This window comes from Cordyceps militaris (genome assembly GCF_000225605.1).
Source record: "Cordyceps militaris CM01 unplaced genomic scaffold CCM_S00004, whole genome shotgun sequence".
NCBI classification, from domain to species: Eukaryota; Fungi; Ascomycota; class Sordariomycetes; order Hypocreales; family Cordycipitaceae; genus Cordyceps; species Cordyceps militaris.
The window spans coordinates 2,596,774-2,617,503 of record NW_006271972.1 but is presented as its reverse complement, the minus strand read 5'-3'; the positions used below and the strand labels follow the sequence as shown (position 1 = coordinate 2,617,503).

At 51.5% G+C, this 20,730-nt stretch overlaps 5 protein-coding genes across 5 annotated transcripts; 3 read left to right on the top strand and 2 right to left on the bottom strand.

The window, feature by feature from the left end:
- Positions 1 to 837: 837 nt before the first annotated feature.
- On the bottom strand, positions 838 to 1,343 carry CCM_05836 (RING-box protein 1; the record flags this gene model as incomplete). Its single annotated transcript, XM_006670980.1, has 4 exons — positions 838 to 936; positions 989 to 1,059; positions 1,123 to 1,201; positions 1,254 to 1,343. 4 exons carry the CDS (start codon positions 1,341 to 1,343, stop codon positions 838 to 840), a joined length of 339 nt encoding a protein of 112 aa, XP_006671043.1.
- Positions 1,344 to 1,899: 556 nt separating this feature from the next.
- CCM_05835 (uncharacterized protein) lies at positions 1,900 to 3,274 on the top strand (the record flags this gene model as incomplete). The annotated part of the gene is made up of 2 exons (XM_006670979.1): positions 1,900 to 2,187; positions 2,246 to 3,274. 2 exons carry the CDS (start codon positions 1,900 to 1,902, stop codon positions 3,272 to 3,274), a joined length of 1,317 nt encoding a protein of 438 aa, XP_006671042.1.
- A 579-nt stretch (positions 3,275 to 3,853) lies between these two features.
- CCM_05834 (flavin-containing amine oxidasedehydrogenase, putative) lies at positions 3,854 to 6,016 on the bottom strand (the record flags this gene model as incomplete). The annotated part of the gene is made up of 5 exons (XM_006670978.1): positions 3,854 to 4,033; positions 4,096 to 5,262; positions 5,314 to 5,469; positions 5,530 to 5,589; positions 6,011 to 6,016. The coding sequence occupies 5 exons, from the start codon at positions 6,014 to 6,016 to the stop codon at positions 3,854 to 3,856; spliced, it is 1,569 nt and encodes a 522-aa protein (XP_006671041.1).
- Positions 6,017 to 6,537: 521 nt separating this feature from the next.
- Positions 6,538 to 8,711, top strand: CCM_05833 (tyrosyl-DNA phosphodiesterase, putative; the record flags this gene model as incomplete). The annotated part of the gene is made up of 8 exons (XM_006670977.1): positions 6,538 to 7,230; positions 7,377 to 7,490; positions 7,603 to 7,645; positions 7,723 to 7,796; positions 7,852 to 7,912; positions 7,985 to 8,130; positions 8,231 to 8,418; positions 8,504 to 8,711. The coding sequence occupies 8 exons, from the start codon at positions 6,538 to 6,540 to the stop codon at positions 8,709 to 8,711; spliced, it is 1,527 nt and encodes a 508-aa protein (XP_006671040.1).
- Positions 8,712 to 18,515: 9,804 nt separating this feature from the next.
- Positions 18,516 to 19,892, top strand: CCM_05832 (cAMP-independent regulatory protein pac2; the record flags this gene model as incomplete). The annotated part of the gene is made up of 1 exon (XM_006670976.1): positions 18,516 to 19,892. One exon carries the CDS (start codon positions 18,516 to 18,518, stop codon positions 19,890 to 19,892), a length of 1,377 nt encoding a protein of 458 aa, XP_006671039.1.
- Between the last annotated feature and the right edge of the window lie 838 nt (positions 19,893 to 20,730).

Genomic DNA, 20,730 nt, shown 5'->3' with positions numbered 1-20,730 from the left:
AATAAATCGTTCAAAGTCGGCACATGAAAAATGCCGTCAGCCGGCCGCCACGCCGCCACCCCTCACCGAGCATTTTCACCTGGCCTGTGCACCCCCGACTCGCGCTAACGGTCATGTAGCAAGTAGCCCGCCAACCATCTGTCCTCTAGCCAGCTCCAACAGTATGTGTTGATGCCAACATTGCTGTACCCGACGACGATTCCACCTTCGACAAATCCCGGCGCCAATTGTGCACGTATACAACAAAAATGGCTGACCAAATACTTGACCGAGTCCGCGACGTGGTCGACGGACAGATTGTGCGCCGCCGACCCCTTTGCAGACGCCCAACGCTGCATCTTGTCAATATATCGGCTGCTAACCTGGCATGCAGGATTTCGATGGCCAGAGACGAGTAGAACTTTTGGCTACATTGCTCTTGTCCGCATCTGCAGTAAGAAATATCAGCACGAAGCCTGCTTTCTGTTTGACTAATGCTGTCACATCCAGTTAATCGCATTCAACGTTGGATATACCCTTCAAGATATTCAAAAGGCGGTTTACATTGCGCTCGCCGGCACGGCTCTCACATTTCTTGTCACCATACCTCCCTGGCCCTTGTACAAAAACAATCCCGTCAAATGGTTACCGGCGGGTGCTGGGATGAAAAGTGCATATAGTCAAATGACATTGTAATGCAAACTACGAATACGACTAGGGGTTACCTAGGTAAACAGTGACCATTCCATACCTACTAGCAATCGACACCTCATTCCTCATTTTAGTCCATATTTTCGTTGTCAATATATCCGCTTGACTAGATGCTGGCATGGTTTTCCCATGATGCAGCGACAACACCTATCGACCATATTTTTGGAATTCCCAATCTCTATTGTCAAGGGGGCATACTGATCTGGCCTTTAGCCATCGTGAGATACAGTGGAAATGGAAAGCATGCTGTATATTGCGGTGTTAGCTCTGCCTTTGTACAAATCGTATACAAGCTTACGTTGCAAATACCCCAGGCCACTGTGCACTCCTCGCTCGTAGCGGATGCTTGGTTCGCCTGGCATTCGATACCTGGGGAATAGCTCTGTCAGTGCCAAAAACCACATTATAAGTCGAAACTGATGGTAAACATACATAAATCCATGATGTGGTTGCGGCAAATCGCACAGTTATCAACCACAATATCCCAGGCCCATAATGCCACGGCATTCCACTGTGTTCGTCAGTATCGCGACACAAGTATTCGAGACCGTCCAAAATCGAACCTTCTTGACTTCAAACTTCTTCTTCTCGACACTCTTGCCGTTGGCTGCGTTGGCACCTTTGGGTGCGTCGCTCATTTCAACGTCCGCCATGCCCGTTTGTTGTGCGCTCGTGATGTTTGACGGATCGTTCTTCGCAGGATAAATGCAAAGCAAATCAGGCTGCAGTAAGGAGTTAGAAGAAAAGCTTTGGCGACATCGCAGCCAAGACAGCGGCAAGTTTTCTGGGGTCCGCTGGTCCGATGATGCTACCGAACGGAATGGAAACCAAGCCGCGAGGCAGCCGCACCTTGATGGAGAAGAAACGGTAGCCCTGAGCAATGACGCCGTATTTGCGGAGACTTTTGAGTACGTACTATGATCAATAAGTGTTTCCCGCGAGTACCAGCTCGATACCTTTATGGCAGTGTGGGAAAATCTATTTTGTCGAGGCACGAGAGACGAAACGGTGTTGCTCCAATAGTAACTTGGGACGCGCTTGGCCCGGGCACATAGGTTGGAAGCTCTGCCCAGTAACCAATAACGCATGCGTGAGCTCCTAGGTGGGCTGCGGGGTTCGTGCGGGTCATAAAGTACCTGGTACTAGTACCTACCATCGGGTGCATGCAGAAAGTAGGTATCTGACACTTTGTATCGATAGGTGACTGATATGTACGTACCGGGGCAACCCGCCACCCTGATCTGCGTCAAATCGCCAGCAGCTGATGGAGGCTGTTTGTCCTGCAAGACTGCCAACCTCTTTACCTACTCACCAACTTTCCGCCATGACATGCACCTGCTCTTTCTTAGGAAATCACCCTTCGCCTTTGAGTTTTTATTCAGTCAGAAACGGCTACCTTTGCCGTTCAAAAATCGAACACGTACCGACGACACCAGATCTTGTCGCATTCGCCAGGCCTCAGTCAAGCGCCCTGGCGTTTTCATTGAAGACATCATAGTTTGCCATGAGCGACGCAGCCCCCCAACCGAAAACAACTCCTGGACGCCACCGGCAGCGGCGCAACGGTAGAACAGCGGCTCAAAAAGCCTATGCCTCGGAAAACGATGTCAGTTCCTTCGGATCTAGCCAGTACCAGGGAACACCACACACTCCCAACAAACCTTACACCGGGTCGCCAGCGCCGGGAAGCCAGTCATCAGCACTGGCAAATTCGAAGCAACGAAACAAGAATAGAGGTGGGAAAGGAAAGGAAGGGCAAGTGTCGCCAGATGCGCAGCCAGAAAGAGGCACGCCAACCGGGCGAAGGGCCTCCATGAAGTCCAACATTCCTGCGGCTGCTTTCGCTGGAGCTACTTTCCATGCTTCCCCAGCACCATCAGCCCTTCCCATCCCGAGCTTTCTCTCCAAGTCGTCCAGCGAATCTCCGGCTAGGAATTCTCATCAGCTAAGCAATCCTCGAAACTCGCCGCCAACAGACAACGAAGCAGCTGTACCGTACTCGGCCTCTGCTCCGAAAAACAGCGAGTCACCTTTGGATTTTATGTTTCGCGCCCATAGGCAGGAACAAGAGAGGCGTTTCGGCTCCCCACAACACAATGGCCAAGGCTCCCCATCTATATTTGGTGGCGTCGCGCAAGGATCGCCTCAGGTCAACGTGCCCCAGACTGCACCAGCAAGCATTCGATATCAGACAGGCGGCATTGCTCGAGCCGAGCTAGATGGCACTCGGAGCCACGAAATCGGGCCCGCGTTCTCAACTCCCTATCACGAACGTATTCGGGCTGCACGTGCTTCCCGGGGCGATGCTCCTCCAATGTCCTCTCAAGGCCCTGCCGCTGCGAACAGCTCATCCACTGACGATGCCACCGCTGCGCTAAAGAAGTTTCTGTTTGGTGGCGGCCAGCATGCGACTAAATCTCCTCTTTCTTCGGCATCATCTGTCCAGCCTTCTACCCAAGCTTACAATCAGCCTGCCGGGCAGGCTCCTGGGCAGGCTAACAGTACAAGCCATGACCGAGGAAGTAATCTTCAAGCAATGGAGAACGACCTACGCCGTATCTTGAAGCTTGACTCTTCTTCCTAGATATTTGCTCGCGCGATGTACATGACGTACTAGCACTTGTCCGCTTTCGGCGCTTCTTTCCTGACTAATCGTGTCCTGGGCTCTTCTTGCGAGTCTCGCCTTTATTGTGGTTGCCCATCATTCATTTGGCTTTGCTTTGTAATACAACCCGCATTGTTTGCTTACCTACTCATTGGTTAATGGAAATCTAGCATGTTTCTGTGGTTTTTATTTGTTGTTGTCATCTGCTTTCAAACTGCCGTGGGCCAGGGTCGGAGTGCTTGTATTCATTTTACATGAGAAGGATGCGTTGCTTTTGCTGTTTTTTGGTCTGCCATGTTCCTGTGTGTTTTCTTCTTTGGCGGGGTCCTTGATGTCCTGTTGGTGGATTTGTTTACTTGAACATTGCCACGGACAACTTCTGGTTTGGAGTTTAGATCTGCCGTATGTGGTATACGAGGACGTACGATGAACGGGCATGCATCACAAGCCACCAGCGTGATAGTAATGATAAATATATAAGCGATGTCCCTGAAGATTCTTCAACCTGTGTTGATATACATTTTTAGCTAATTGAAATATGGCGCCCAAGGTGGTTCGTTACTGCGAAGAGTGGTTCGACTTGCTTCTTTTCTTTTCCTGCCGAGAGAAGACCAGCCCGTGTGAGACAAGCAAGTACTTCGAAAAAAAGTCTGTCGCAAAATTGTCGAATTGGTCATAATCAGCGCCCATGCGATACGCCGCGGCAACTCCACTCACGCAGGCTACTTCGTGCATGTTCTTCAGATCCGAGGTTAGACGTCGAGGCTTACTGTATGTAGGGATGCAGGGAGGATACTTACGACCAGCGTCCATGATCCAGCAAAGCAGGTACTATTTCTGCCTTGAATGAACATCATATTTGGGACGACTCGCAGGTAATGAATCCATCGATGCCCAAGCTGATGCCACCAATTCTTCTTGATGATTTGACTCTCATCTATCTTGTCAATAGTCCAGAGGTCTCTGCGTTCTTTGTTCAGGAAAATTGTTTGGTACACAGACTTTGGTGTGTTTTCATTGCTGGCGTCGTTTTGACGAAATTGGTGCTGGTAGTTGGTGCAATTGAATGACATTTCAATCAGTTTCGGGTTGCTGTTGTAGGTGTAAGTATAGTACATGGGTCGAAATCCGGCATCTGAATTCGAGTCGCTCGGGTTCGAGAACGCAATTTGTTTTCGTTGTGCTTCAGTTGTCGGCTCGGCGCAAAGATCTGACTTGAAGCGTGTTTCGTAATGTTCGTCAAAATACGTGCTGTCTGTGTGTGTGACGGTAATATCGTCATAGAAAGATGCACCGCCTAATACGAACCTCTCTCGCCAAGTTGCTGTCTTGCCGAGGATCCGAAGTGTCTCATCCGCAAGCGAGCAGAATACTATTTTGTCAAAGCTCTCCTCTCTGCTCTCTTTTGAGTGTATGTTTTCTAATTTCAAAACGACATTGTTCTTCGACCGAGACAAAGTTTCCTGCACTTCAGTCTCTAGGGCAAAAGAAACGCCTTTGTTGGTCAGATCCTCTCGCCACGCCGAGTAGAAATCGTTCAGTTTGTCAAACGTATACATGGTAGGCAAGTTTGGTAAAAGGGTCTCCGGATCGTAGTCCCATAGCTTCATGTTGGGGTCGTTGAATAGTCGTTCCACAATACCTGAGGGTACGGAAGCAGTTTGGTTTCCGGTGCCCAGAAATAATGCAATGAGAGGATATACCATCTTATCGCCAAAGTCCTTGCTAAACAGGAAGACTCTGAGCAGGATGGATATAGGGACGATTCCAAGTATAGGTAGACTCCATTGGATAACTTTCAGGAAAGTGCCGAATCGTTTGATATCAGAACCAAATTCCTTAACCAGCGGGCTTGGAAAGCAATTTGTCCAGAAGCGATCTTTTCCTTTCCCGAAGGAAACCTGAAGGCGGACTTCCTGTGGTGGGTGACCATATTGCCGGAAGAAATTGAAGGTGTGTTTAAATATCTATAACCCGGTAAGCAATAAGAATGATAGTGGTGAAAATGCTAGACCTACAGCTGAGCCGCCCTGGACGCCATTGTTCATCCATGACGCGCCATGCTGTTCGGCATCGAGGTTGATTGAAGTTGCTTGGCCACCAACCACTGCTTCCTTCTCGATTAACGTGATTTTGAATCTGTCTGGATGCTTTGCCAGTGTCGCTGCACAGGCCTAGCGTGTATCTTGGTCAGCCTTCGTGTTCGCAAGGGCAATATGTCTACCAAAACACACCATTCCTGCGGCGCCTCCGCCAACAATGGCAACGTGCTGCCGCTTCCCAGTATATTCAGACTATTTTTTTTTTTTCTTGTAGCTGGTGGTCGGCGTCCTGTGAGTAGCAGCGGAGGAGGCAGGACCTTTATGTCGCTGCGCCGATGGCTAGGGAAACTAAGTTGGTCTTAGATCGCTCATCGACACGTCATGGAAGTAGTTGACGCGCCCAATACTATTCGGGTCAAGTTCAACTGGGGAAAACGCAATACTAGTATATTTATCCGTACTATGATGGGGCCTGGAAAAGAAACGCTAATTCATCACGATGGTGATGTCGACGATGAGCAAAACCAACGAGGGAGCATCACGGCAGCAAGGCCATGCGGATTAATTTAGCAGGTATAAGCCATGAGGTGAGCACGATCTGGAAAGTATTTTGGATCTCGCCGGTTCAGTATTTGGACAGTACGGGGCAGGAATCTGTTCGGGTTTCCCTTGCGGACATATCGATGTGGTTGTCGATACACGATACGATGGCGACCATCACCAACTTCTAGAGTAGGGGCCGGCGGCCAGTTCGACCACCCCCCGTAAAGAAACCATTCAAATAGGTCTCATATATTACATGACAGGGCCGATGAGTGCCCCTGCGACTCGCATGATTTGTCGCTAAAATTAACAGTTTGATTTGGTCCGTCGACAAAAGTTGGGGTGCCGTGATACCCGGGAGCAGAATCCACGCTGAACACTTGGCCGCCCGAACCAAAGCGACATCAATAAGCATATATCTCAGCCTTGCGATATCGACACTCGGATCAATTCCAACCCTGTACCTACCCCTACTCGCTGATTGACATTCAAGAATCGGTGAAAACCCTCAGTGCAGGAGCTCACATAGCCCACTCAATCACGTGGAGACGCGTCGTCGCGCTTCACCGTCACTGAGCGTTTGCTGCTGGTACCAATCCTCGTTCTTGCGTGTTTGGGACAATATCTACGCCGTCTAGACTGTCGGTGTCATTGAAAATGGCCGAAAGAGAAGTCATCATACTCGATAGCGATTCCGACGAAGATGACGACCTGCGCCGCGCTATTCAGCTGTCACTCCAAGACCAGAGCACGATGAACGACTCGGCTGCTGGTACATGCCATGAAACCCGAAACCCCGAGCCCGATAACAATTCCAAGTTTGGTGGTATTCTTCTGAATCGAAAAGAAATGGAGGAGGCACGGCTGAGTCGAGTTGGAAAGCGGCGCCGAAACTCCAACGAAAGCAGCACAGGGGAGCCTGCGATGAAGCGACCGACGCCACAGCCGTTGGAACGGGCAGCGAGCTCGCGATACCCTCAGGGAATTGTACGGCGCACCTGGACCAAAGGGTATCCTAAATCGTCCGATGACATTACCATTGAGGAGATTTTCCAAAAGGAAACCCTCCAGCTTGCCCTGCTGTCTTCTTTCCAATGGGACGAGGAATGGCTACTGTCCAAGCTCAATATCAGCAAAACCCGTATCCTGCTCCTTGCCTTTGCGGCAAACGACGAACAGGTAACGTGTCAAATTTCCCGAAACCTTCTATCTCTACAACCAAATCTGATTCGAGGCTGGACAGAAACAAACAATGAGAGAAAACGCGCCCCCGAATATCCGGTTTTGCTTCCCACCGATGCGTGGCCCAGGATCGATGCACTCCAAGCTCCAGCTCCTGAAATTCCCAAAGTACCTCCGATTAGTGATCCCAACTGGAAATCTTGTGCCCTATGACTGGGGCGAAACTGGAGTAATGGAGAACGTCTGTGCCCATTCTATCAATCAGTGGTATTCTCGATTGCGATACATGAGCTAATGGGGTTTTTTCATTGTAGATGGTCTTTCTCATCGATTTACCCCGTCTCGAACGGGAAGGTGGCTCAGAAATGACATCGTTCGGGGAAAACGTGACCAATTTCCTGACGGCATCAGGCGTTGACGATGCCATGGTCAAGAGTCTTTCAAACTACGATTTCTCGGCGACAAAAGACCTGGGATTCGTTTGCTCCATGTTCGCAACAATCATTACACATTTTCCGTTCCTTTGCTGTACTAATCCAGTCTAGTCCAGGAGGCCACACAGGGGATACACTGCGTCGCGTCGGTGAGTGGTGCCTGCCCCTCCCCGCAGCCGGGATGGACGGACGAGATGCTGACGGAATTTTGCTCATTTTCTTGCAGGTTATTGTGGCTTGGGAGAAACTGTAAGGGGGCTCGGCCTGGCTACGGACACACCCGTCGAAGTTGACTTGGCTGTCAGTAGTCCACCAGCTTGTAACTGCACACTCCCATGTCTAACCTGCTGTCTAGTGTGCGTCCCTCGGTTCCATCAACGGCGACCTCATCAATGCGATATATAACGCTTGTCAAGGTAAGCCCTCACCGCCCGCCCTGCTCGCTCGTTCATCCGGCTTCTGTTCGCTGACTGATGCGCACCTGCCAGGGGACGATGGTATGCAAGAGTACATCGCGCGCGCCGGCCGAAAACTTAAAAACAAAGAGATGCGACCCGCGGAAAGGCTCCGGGATCGGTTCCGGATATACTTTCCAACCGATCAGACGGTTTCCAAGAGTAAAGGCGGGCGACAAGTGAGGCATCCCACAGCACAGCTCATGAGCAAGCAGGGAGTGCCCTGCGAGTTTCAGCCCTTGCTAACATGCCTAGTCTGCTGGGACCATCTGCGTTCAGGCAAAGTGGTGGAGGTCGCCAAGTTTTCCGAAGGAGCTCGTCCGGGACTGTGTCAACAGTCGAGACGGGCTTCTAATGCATAGCAAGATCATCTTCGTCCGCAGGCCGGCAGAAACCTGGCGGGTTGGTGAGAAATCATGTACGGGATGGGCCTACGTTGGCAGCGCCAATCTTTCAGAAAGTGCATGGTAAGTGCAGCCACCAGAAAATGGCAATTGAAAGTAAATGCCGTGCAGTTACTCTGCTCTTATTAACATGGAGTACCCTAACTAGGGGCCGCGTAGTCAAGGACAGAGAGACGGGGGATGCCAAGATGAGCTGCCGAAACTGGGAATGTGGTGTAATTGTACCAGTACATGGAAATCCTGGTACTGGCGGCGACTTTTCCATGTTCTCGGGAGTGGTTCCCGTTCCCATGAAGATCCCCGGGCACCCGTACGAGAAGACTGACGAGCCTTGGTTCTTTTTAGGCGACCACTGATCGATCACTCCTAACTATTCTCAAGAGATCTCGGAGAAGAATCGGCACTGTCTGTCGGTGCAGAAAGCACCTGCTATTTATGATCCAGCCCAGTGGTAGCAAGGATAATGCTGATGCAGAACGCGCTCATTCCACGCCACCGTTTGTTTATTGCTTTCAGCCCGACCAGTATTCCAATGCACAGCAAGTAAGCCATCGAAGGGTTTAACTGAGGTGGGAATAGTATTGTTTCGCGTGTGGGAATATGTGCATCGAGCCACTTGTCGCGGAGGAGGCAGCCACTGGCTGGGCTTTGATAACTATGACTGGTCTCACCATTAAGAAACACCTGCCCGAGAATTGGTAAGAACAATGCAAAAAAACAAGGAAACGAAATCTCCGACCGTGCTCAGAGTGGGACAGCGGCGTGGCTGCCACGTAGTACAGTCTTCTGGGTGTGTGCATGCAAGTGCATTGGTTGACATCTCGGCAATCCCAGGTCAATGGTCAAACTAATCAGACAATTGGGGGCGTTACTTTTGGCATGTTGTACAGAGTATTATGGGCTGATTCTGCGACCGGCTTCCCTTGACAGCAACCCCTGCGAACAGATCCTGGCCACCTTGCATATCTGCAAAGGCCCTGGTCCCTGTTTCCTGAACGCCACCACCTCGTTTGCGTCTATCCCCTGCCTCTCCTTGGTTTTACCCCTCGGGTAGTTAGGGGGAAGTGGCTGGATGAGTAACAGTGACTGACTAGGGTTGCTTGGAGGCTACTACTACGAGGATGGGAGTGAAGCATCCATATTCGGATACACACTACGATGTGTGAATGAAGAACAAGTGTTGGCATGAAGACTGTGCCGTTTCCTTATAGGCGACATGGCTAACGGATAAATTGCGAGGCGCAGTCAAGACACGGTTGCTAGGCTCGTGGCAACATACGGATGACACGTCCAAGCAAAGAGAAAAATTTACACAAATACATTCTCACTGGTTGGCCAACAGGTTCGGCTGCATCCAACGTCATTGACAAGATCAGAGACGCTACGGCGTGTCTTTCGTGTAACCAGTTACCGAAATGACTCGAGAGATACTTCGATTTTGACCAGATCAGAGTCATGGCCCACGATCCAAACTCTAACCAGCCGGGATGCTGCTTTCGTCCGCTTCACTGCCCGTGTACCTTCCCGGGGTACCAAGCCGTCGGTCCGGGATACAGTGGTAACGATGATTGCGGCTGAGGAGTTTGCGCATGGAAGCGAGTTGAACGAACGTATACAAACTGGACATCGGGATGGCCGTTCCGCATAGACCATTGTAACTAGAGCCCAACGGCTGCAAAACCGGGTCAGGTTGGCGGGCACTAGCAGCAATAGTGTAGAGAAGACAGCCTCGCAACCTCGGTCGCTGCATTGACAAGGGCAAGGGAAGGCTCTACTCGGAACAAGAAGGATTCGGCTGCATGAAGCACGGATGGAGGGGCAGTCGGAGAGGCCGTGAATGGCTGCTGTCGTTGGCTGCGCGTTGTGTAAGGAGCTGGCGGAGGTGGTCTCAAGCGAAACACAAAAGTGCCGCGCGTCTTGCTCCTGGGTTGGAAGAAAATTGTTGGGATTCGAACCACAATGCATTCAAGGTGCGGAAATCTAGCGACAGCCCACACCAAGGCAGGTGCTCAGATGGGATCGAAAAGTTCACGGTAAACGGGGCGCACGATGCACACAGGGTATGGTGCAGATCATCTTACAGACTAAGCAAATGTAGTACCGGTAGTAGGTTCTGGTTGCCATTGTTGTTACACTGGGATCACCGTGCACTCGGAAGTGGGCGAGTTTACAACTACGAGCATGTCGCATGTCAAGTAGCATGTGTTTTGTGAACCAAGGTCATATTCATGTATCGTCATGGTGCCTTTGCGATTCGTTTTCTGGTTCCTATTCCTTGATTTTAATGCTACCATCTTAATAAGCTCGCTAAAAGCACCTCATCCGCATAAAGACAACGCCATTTTACGCAAAGGTTTCCTCATTCGGAACAGATATGCGAGTGAAGCAATAACTAGTTGCGGAGTTGGGAAGGAAGAATGACATCAAGAATGCCTACGAGGCATTAAGAAGTGCTTGCCGCACCTTATCACCTCTCTCGAAGTACTGCTGTTTTGGGCACGCCAATGTGACCTTCCGTATGTAGTCTTGTTGGGCGGGCCTTTTTTATTGGTGTCTCCGTCGTTAGCGAGTGATGGTCGATGCAGTGGAGTAAGTAGAATCTCTAGCCTGCTGCGTTCAGCTTCACGACACGATTGATGGGGCCTTTAATACGAAGCAGAAGTTTTTTTTTTCCACCATGGTCTAGACTAAATATGTTGAATCGATTTTGGGTTGGCAAGCGAGATGGCCTCGTTTCTAGCTCCTCTCAGTAACTACCTTAGGTACCTATGTAGGAATGGTCGAGCAGTGATTATGTAATGTAGCTAGGTCTAGGGTGACAGAATTGTACATAGCTTCTAAAGTCAACGCGGCTCTTGCAGATAATGTAAGCTGTTGGTTGACATATTGGCCTGGGGTTGACTGGGGCTTGACCTTCAAGACATCCAACATCTGCTATTGGTTACACCCGCTCAGATAGCCGCCGCTCCGCTGCCATATGCAGTGTTTTCTTGTCATTCGAAAATAATGCATTTTGTAAATTGTGGTGTACTCGGATAATATCTCCATCGCCGGCACATTTACCGACATGGCCGCAGGACACCCAATTCGCATATACAATTAAAAGACACGTCACTTGTAGTACTGACCTCAGATGGCCAAGTGGGTGGCAGCTTGTCTACCTAGGTTGGCGTCGTCGGACTGATGGGCGGGCATCGGCCCCTTCCGATGTGTTGGAGAATTCTGCCACATAGTAAGCTATATAAACGCAGGACTGGAGTTGCATTGACCAACTATCACGACATCGAGCCAAGACGCTTACTGCGTGGAGCAAATTTTTTTTCATGGAGAAAAAATCTCAGTTGTTGGTGCAGCTTGGGACGAAATGTACCTGGGCGGCCCCGAGTCGCGGCTCTGAGTTTGGCGTGGCGGCCATGTGGTGGCGCATATGGCCCTGGAACTAGGCATGCAATATCCGCGCGCGCCGTGCATATTGAGTCAAGGCCCGGTGCAGCCACACGATGCGGAATGATTCGTTGGGTGAGGGAGGTGATGACGGGCTGCTGCACTGGTGACAATGTGGCTATTTGCAGTTGGACCGCAGATCAAACTCATCATGTGCATAATCGCGCGCGCCGCATGCAGGATCAGAGATGCGAGGGGTCGCGTCACGGGGCTTAGGACTGGTAGCTAGCTGCATGCACATCTGCAGTAGCACGCACCCTAGCAAAGATGGTCTTGTTGTGCCAAAAAGTAATTTGTACATAAAACCCATTACCCATTGCCCATCAATACCCGAGTACCCGATAAGTCACGCTCAGCTGCAAGTCAACATGTGGTAGGTTAGGTTGTTATAGTTAGTTAGTTATAGAATGGTACAAGTGTCAGTCAGTTTAGGCGCTTGCGACTTGAACGCTACTGGGCTAGCGCCGACAAAGGGTTCACGGAGGATCGATTATCTCCAGGCATCTGCATGCAATGCCGTCTAGATCTGCGACGGAATACTTGCCGTCGGATGAGCACGAGGCAGCAAAACTCTGTATTTTTGTTACACATGACTTGACAAAGTGTGATGGTGTGTGGTGGTGGTGGTGGTGGTGGTGTTGATGTTGTGGTGGGGGTGGAAATGCGCGTCGCCGGTCGACTGTTGCGGAGGACGACGAGGACGCACCCAAAACCCAAGCACCCAAGCACATCCTGGGCTGCGGATGGATGTCGCCTGCATCCGAAGAACGAGAATGGCTGGGCTGGGCGGCGGCGGCTGTGCGTGCGAGCGAGCGTGCGTGCGCGTGCTGTAGATCCGGCGACCCCGTTGCCCACCCGGGGCCACATTCCACTTGGCAGCCCGGCGCAGGCTCGCAGCAGCCTGGTGGGAACAGAAATGGCTTTGTCCCGGGTTCTCCTGGGTTGGCCAGGCCCTGTCTAGCTGTGATATGGAGTCGGATAACCCTGTTTTTTGTTTTTTCTTTGCTGGAGGAGCGGCCCCTCTTTCTCCTCCGCTCCCCCTTCCCCCAATGCTCTGAACTCTCTTAAGTGGAGAAGAGGTGTGAGAGGAGCGAGAGGAGAGAGATTCGTGTGGGCAAGGAGTCGGGGTTCACACCACTCGACATGGGACTCTGATGATGGGGGCAATGCCCATCGTGAGACACCGCGACAGAGGCTGCAGGCTACCTATGTGCCAGACATTGGACATGCATGGCCTTGACCAACGGCCACTAGGTACCTAGGTACCTGGTATGTAGGTAGGTAGTCACACCCACAGGCCATCACCAGCCTAACCGCAAGGATATTTGTTTTGCCGGGAGGCCCGCCTCCTCCTCCTCGGAGCCCTGCCAATCTTTCATCACCGCGCCGATTCGTCTTGACATCTCTCTTCGATTCATCCCACCCTCCCCCCCCCCACTTGTTCGTCAGTTGCAGTCTCCAAGCGTTCGAGTTCTGCCAAGGTTGGCTGCTGCTCATGACACAACGGCGGCCTCGGAGCGCTCTGTTGTTCGATGTCCGACGTCCCCTGGCTGATATCAACGGCGAAGAGGCCTACATATTTTTTTCCCTTTGACTAGTCGCGCCTCACACGGTTCTGGATCACCCACCTCGGCAATTCCGTTGCGGGACAGACGACCCTTTTCGTCTTCCTCTTCGTCTTTTTCTCCAATCTGCTCTGTTTTTGGAAAATACTATGGACAACACGGCGGTGCCACAGAGGGGTAGCAAGCCTTGCATACATCTCATTGTGGCCTGACATTTTACGGGGCACTTCCCGCCAAACCGGTCCAGCAAGTCGAGATTGACAACAGGGTCGCAGCTGTTTTCTGTTTTCGTCCTCTGGGGCAGCTAACGCGGGCCTTGGTTTTTGGAATCCGCTATTGGCGAGCTGCCTGCTGTTCTGATGCAAAACGACAATATCCTGGCGCTCTTGCAACTAGCACCATCCTGCTTGGCGTTCTGTGTTGTCGGTCAACCCGTCTGCCGACGAACAGGACTTGCAATTGCTATCCGTACCTACCTCGCACTACTGGTACACCTCATTGTCCATGTCAGGGCCCCCCCCTGCTTTGCACTGCATGTTGGAGCTCGCGTACACAACCATGCAGTAGTGCCCTGAGCTAATGTAGCACCGTTGACGCTGGCGCGACAGGTGCGAGACATTGGCCGCTGCTTCGTATGCGCCCAGCAAGTAGCCAAGTAGCAAGTGCCATGGAGTTGGAGCGTCGGCCCGGACGAGCCATGCTGCCTAGGCCATCCCGCTCAACATCATGCTAGCTAGCCCCTTGGCTCCCGGGTCCTTGGCCTCCAGGGCAGAGTTTTTCGGTTTGGCTAACTAACTATTCCGGACATGGCTCGTCGGCCACTTGGCGTACATGCACTGGCGACGACGAACAAAGGAACCGATGTAGTCAGTCAGTTACATATATGTACATAGCACATAGCGTCCGCGACCGTCTTTTGGCTGGTGGAGCCATGTCTTGGAATATACGGCAGAGCGTCCGCGTATGCGGAGAGGCCATGTGCCGGAATTGGAAACAAATCGAGCGCTGGGCGGGCGACTCAGATCATTCCCAGTGCAGAAGGAGGCGTCACCCAACTGACAGTGCTCCCCTGTTCATATCTGGGCATAAGTAGTTACGAATATTATGTACATGCAGAGTATTTGAGTTGCGGCGCGATGCTGCCGGGGCAGCCCTGCAAGGCGCGCTGGTGTACTGGTTTGAGATCCCTGCTCTGGTTTTGCGTACAGATAGACTGAAATGCACTGCTTGTTTCTTACTCTGCAACAGACGCATGTTGACCCCGTTTCCTCTATTCACTCTCCTCATCGTAACTACAACTTCCCCCCAATGCTGCCACAATTACAAGTATAAAAATATAAGAGCCTACTAGTGCCTGGCGATGCAAGACTCATGTACCTAGCGCTCATTAGTATTGGTTTCGCTGGTTGGCTGCTTTCCGAGCTGGTTGCACAAGGGCTACTCGTGCAAGTACGTCTAGTTATTTAGGGTCCTGACCTTGTTTCTACTTGGCTCGCGAACTATTCCTGGCGTGGTTTTTCTGAGACGGCGCATGCTTTCGGTTAGCAGCCGCATGACCGTGTTGTGTCGTCTCTCCCAGATTGTATTCTTTGTCGTCGGTTTCTTGTCTCTCTCTCAGATTGTATTCTTTGTCGTTGGTTTCTTGTCTCTCTCGTTCCGGTACATTCCCTCAAAAGCCCTCTTTGTAATAATAAGACAGCATTCTATCCACCCCAACTACGCATTGGCTGATCGTTCTTGGGGAGCGCGCCTTGGCCTTTGCTAGCGGACGCCTCTGTACCCACCACTTGTACAATTCCTTGGATAGCGGGCCCTCCATCAGCTCTCTTTGCAACTTCTGCGAGTCGTCGCGGTCGGTGGCCGTGGTGCTGTTGTTGCTGGTTCGCTGTCTGGCCGCCCCAAGTCGACTGGTCGCAGAAGAGGTGGACTGGCAACAGCCATGTGTTTCCTAGTGAGGTCCATGTTCGTGCATCCAATTCATCAAGAGTGCCCATCGGTTCAAGCACCGTGAGCATGACAAGGCCATCGGCAATTAATTTCGGGCGCATGCCCGCTTCGCGCTTCCTGCTTACACCTGTCCAAGGATCGTGCTGGAGCTTATTAGCCCGAGGGGGTACCGCGATCTGTCTTACATCTTGTTAAGCACAATAGAGTTTAATCTGGCTTTTTCGTGCTTGTGACAGGGCACACGATCACCGCAAGGCGACAGAATAGTGTTCGTGCTCTGCCCAGTATTTGCGGCCCGTCTCCCCATGTATTTACTTCTGGGCGACCGAGGAAACAGGTCGCAGGGATTGATGCCGAATGATAATAATTATTAATATTGGCTTGTTCACTAACCCACATGGGAGACCTCCGCGAACAGCGGCAATCCCACCTCAACATGGCAGTAGACAGTGCTACCAGTAAGTAAGAGCATCTGCAAAGGAGACTTGCCCAGTCTACTCGTCTTCTAAGCCGAGATGAGCAGTGGCAGGACTCGGGTCTAACTAGCTAGTCACGCACTAACGCACTCCGTCTCGACGCCACGATCCACCCCCCTGCTGTCGCTCCCAAATCGGCCCATTGCCTGTCGCAACGCTGGCCTGGTCGAATCGATCCCTGGTCTGGTCGCCGTTGTGTTGCACTAAGTGCCCGGCTCTCCTTCGTTTGCAGCCGTGGATGGACCGGGGGTTGTCCGGCTGTCGCCGCTTTCTTGATAAGTCATTACTAGGCGCTGGTGTTGGTCAGTTCATGTCGATTTGCTCTCAACTACGAGTACTGTAACTCTGTAAGAAACAGGTCAGCGTCACTGATGAAGAGCGATAACATTCGCGGGCTGAGTGGTCGTGGTGGTGGACAGCCAGAGGTCGAGTGTGTTGCGCCTGTTTGGTTGCTATCGCTGCCCTCCTTCGTTCCAGAGAAGCGGCTCCAACCAACCAGTTCAGTCCAGCTGAATGGCCTTGGCTCTGCACTCGGGTTCGTTATCCCAGTGTTGCTGTTTTCGGTCGTCGCCCAGGCGGGCATTGCAGCAAATGCGACACTACGACCAAGTAGGTAGAGCGGCGGCGGCGCTAACTACGGTTCCTCTGGTCTGTCTAGTCCAATGCCATCACCAGGATGGCTGCTCCTGGTATGCTGGTCTATGTTTCCCTCGTTCGCAGGAAATAACTTGACCTGTCTCTTCTGCAGACGGTGTAACTCATGGACTCGATGGGGGCGTTCAGGATGGGATAGCTCGGCATGGGATAGCTCGGCATGGCATGACTTTTAGCTGATTCTTGGACGGACAAGATGGATTGATTGACGGCGTAGCCAGAATCGCATCCGCAATAGCGCAGCGCCTGGTCTCCTCTCTCCACTTTGTCAATGGCCAGTCTCAGCCATGTCCTCGGTCGCTCTTGCCGAAAGCCCAATTGCGGTGCGCGTTCCATTGTCAGTTCTCAGCACCTTTCTTCACCCACCAGGACTCGGCCAATACTACATGGTACCCAGTAGTATGGTCCGTCCTTAGCACTGTACTGATTCACTTGCTTACCAGTATATCCTAGGAGCGCGTTTGGCACAAAAGTACGGGTTGCCAGACACCTCCATTACCAATACACCCACATGGCTGCCACCTACCTAGGTAGGTAGAAAGGTACCCCCCTCCCCTCTCACACCACCACACACATCCCACAGCCACACCCCTCCCCCATCCCCCATCCCCATCGCCTTTCCTTCTCTTGGCTCTTGGTGATGGCCACGCTCTTCCTTCCTCTCCAACTCTGATATTGACCGACACTAATAGTGAGTGAAGGATGAAGGGCCAGCTGGTTACCATTTCCGAAACGGCCAACCATCGGCCCATGTCGTTGTCCTTCGCACCACCGTGGTTCGCCTGCTTCTCCAGACTCTTTAAGTCTTCCATTTATTGTCCTGGCAGCACCACTTACTTACAATAGACGGAAGCGGATCCATGAAGAGAAGTTGGCCCCGCCAGATACCACCCCCAAACACCCACCTCGATACGACGCTTCCAATACCGCCGCGCCGGAGGCCACCATTGCAAGCTACGGCGCATCCTGGCCATGGCTACCATATAGATTCTATTGACAGCCTTCTCCCGGTCGTCGGGGACTTCGAGACTGGATCTTGGTCTTGGGGTTCCTATCTACGGGGGCGGCGATAACTAGCCTGATGCGTGAAAAGGAAGAGAGAAGGAAAATAAACCATGAAAGTATATAGAAGAAAATAATACAAGAAAATAAAATACTTCGTTAGAAAGATGATACCCTGGCGCCATCCTCTACTGACCAAGAGCGCAGCAGTTGTACACTGCCCGATCGCCGCCCATTCAATGCGGCTCTTCGCTCTAGTAAGAAGGTAGACCAAATCTGGTCCTCTTCTAGACCGCACTTGGCTTGCAAACCCCCCCCCCCCCCCCCTCCCTCCCACACTGGACTCAGTCAGGGCTCCCTTGTCACTGCTTTAGCTTCCCATTTTGCTCATAAGCTCCTTGACACCCGCTCGCTGCCCGGAAGTTAAAACAAAGCATTCCCCGCCACGGCTCGATCGAAACTTTGCAAGCACCAAAACTTACTTTCCTTACATCTTCTACTTCGAGTCCGCGAGTACGACAGACCGTCGTTAGACATCACTAGCCATCCCAGTGGTGAATCATCGCCGAACATTTTCTCGTCACGCTTGTTGAGGCTACTGGTCCTTCACCACAAACTGCCGTTGGACACCACTCGTCACCCCAGTGGTGAATCATCACCGAGTATTTTCTCAACACTACCGTGCCTTTGTGGTATATTAGGCCTTCGCCTCGATAAAAGAGAAACTCTGTTTTCCGGTCCCAGCGAACTTACGGCGCCTTATTTTCTCGTCTCCCTCTTCTCTTCCTCGACTTCCAAAGTTATTTTCCTCTACGCCGTCCAACCCTCGAACAAACTCGCCTTCTCCAAACTCTTTTCTGTCAGATTTGGACCGTTTTCAAACTCTTTTCTGTCTTTCAACAAACTCTCCTCCTCCAACCTTGTCCAAACTCTTTTCTGTTCAGATTGGAACCATTTCCTCGCCGTCTTGCTCCTTCCGAACTAGCTTCTCGACTGCTCAACCCAAATCTCCCACCCTCTTAGGGTATACTTCTGACCTAACTTGAAGGAAGCTTCCTGCTAGTTATTGGCCATGGAGAACCAATCAACCCCGTTGACCCCTACATTTGAAGGGCACATTTCGAGTACTTTGGATGCTCTCTTGCTCTTCGAGGGGTGCTTGGATGGCACATTGAACCATGTGCCGCGTCGTCCTCATGACCGTGAGCGTCAGGAGCTCATCAAGAGCGGCAATATTTTCATCTACGAAGAGCATTCGTCCGGAATCAAGCGCTGGACTGATGGAGTCTCTTGGAGCCCGAGCCGAATTCTTGGCAACTTCCTGATTTATCGGGAACTCGAAAAACCCTTCCCTCCAGGCGAAAAGAAGCGAGCTCTGAAGAAGAGCAAAAAGTCGCCTCAGGGTGTTGTCAAGTCCGAACCAGTCTCACATGCGAACTTGCCATATGTTGCCGCGGGCCTTGATCAATCTAACTCTCCCAAGGACCAAGAGCGGTCCCTAATCGGCTCTCTTGTCGACTCCTATCCGTTCAAGGTTAACGGTCTAGTGAAGAAGACCATCAGCATCAGCTACCATGGTGTCGCTCATCACCTGGTGAGCTATTACAACGTGGATGATGTTACGTCCGGGAAGCTGGATACCCCAACGAATACCCATTTGCGAGGCCTTACTCCTCGCCCGGACCTCTTTTGTTCTCAAAGCTTCCGAGTTCCTATTGAGGAACACGAGTATGCGGTTGCTGAGAATGGCGGACCTATCCCTGCTCAGTATGGTCCTGACAGCGGCACGATGAACGGCGGTGTCCTTCGTCGTGCCATGATGCAAGGCAACCTGCAGCCCGCTATGGGCAGTATGCAACAACACAGCTCGCCCGCGCCTTATATGTTTCCCCAGGCTTCCCCGGCTACACACCACGGCTACCCAGGTCACGGTACGAACTCGAGTTTCCAGCCTGCAATGTCGCAGCAGATGACATATGCAGCCAATCCAGTGGGCAACTATTCGCTTGACCCTACTAGAGGCGATCGCTTTCCTCCTGCCGCAGTCAATCCCGAGTTTCCTCGTAATATGCCCCCGAGCTCGACTTCTCGACGTCCCCCGTTGTACGATGGATCAAGCCATCCTTCGGATATGAGCAGCATGTCGTTTGGCTCTAGCAGCACAGAGGCCCGGCCTATGGCCAGCCATGCCCACGCCCATCTTGGACATACCTCATATTACCTGCCACCGCAACACCAGGCTGCGACTCCTACCCCGACATTTCCCATGTCCCGTGGAATGAGGCCCGAGTCCGATGGGATGCCCGACGAGACCGTTCAGCACTCATACAACTTCGATAATGGTCCGTGGGGTTTCACGCCGATGGAGGGTGACCCTGAACAACAGCAGTATTACGGACAAACCCCTTCCCAGTGGTCCAACGAGCCTCATTCACTCCCCCGTGCGTGAAGGTCCTCTGCACTTTACATCGCAGACACTCATCAATCCCTATCCGCTACAGTCCTTATTAACCCTCTACCTACCAAAAGTTGACTTCTCAATGGTTTTCCTCATTGACTCCTTCGATTGTACAATATTTCTACACGTTGATACTACTTTGTTCTTTGTACACCTTTTGTTTTTCGCTTCCTCTGCACGTTTTTTTAGGTCCTGGGTGTTGTCTGCTTGTGGTCAACCACACAGAACTGGCGATTATTGTTTTGTTGCTTGGGTTGGGTTCGTTGGCGCTCGGAAACGGTTGCCGCAAGGCTCATGGGTACACATTTGTTTCGAAATGATGGCTGGTAACTAGAAGTTTGGCGTTTTTGATAGTCTTGGGAAGATACCACTATGAGCAGCTTTTTTATGCAAAGGATAGATAATACACGTATGAAATTTCGCTTTTCCAATACGTGCAGGATTGAATAAAGCTGAGGCCAGAACAGAGGCAGGACTCCAGGCGGGAATATAATGGTCATTCATCAGTTAGACTTGACACCAGGGAGACAAGATAACCCACGAGGTAAAACACTTTTTATTTATTTTTCATGATATTCATTCTTTCCCCTCCTTTCTTTTCTTTTCATTTCAAAAATCAGTAAATACTAGGTAGTGTGTAGACCTAGTTTTTCGTCACCTTGTCCATGCAGTCTCCACTGCGCTTGATGCTGTAGCGCGTTAGTGGACGGTTGCCAGCAGTTTTTCGTGCTTTGAAGCTTTGAGGGTTCATTAGACAGGGCCGCCGTGGCTCCAAGCGCATTACCTCCCAACGCCCTCCTAAGGCAGGAAGAGACCTTTCACTTCACCC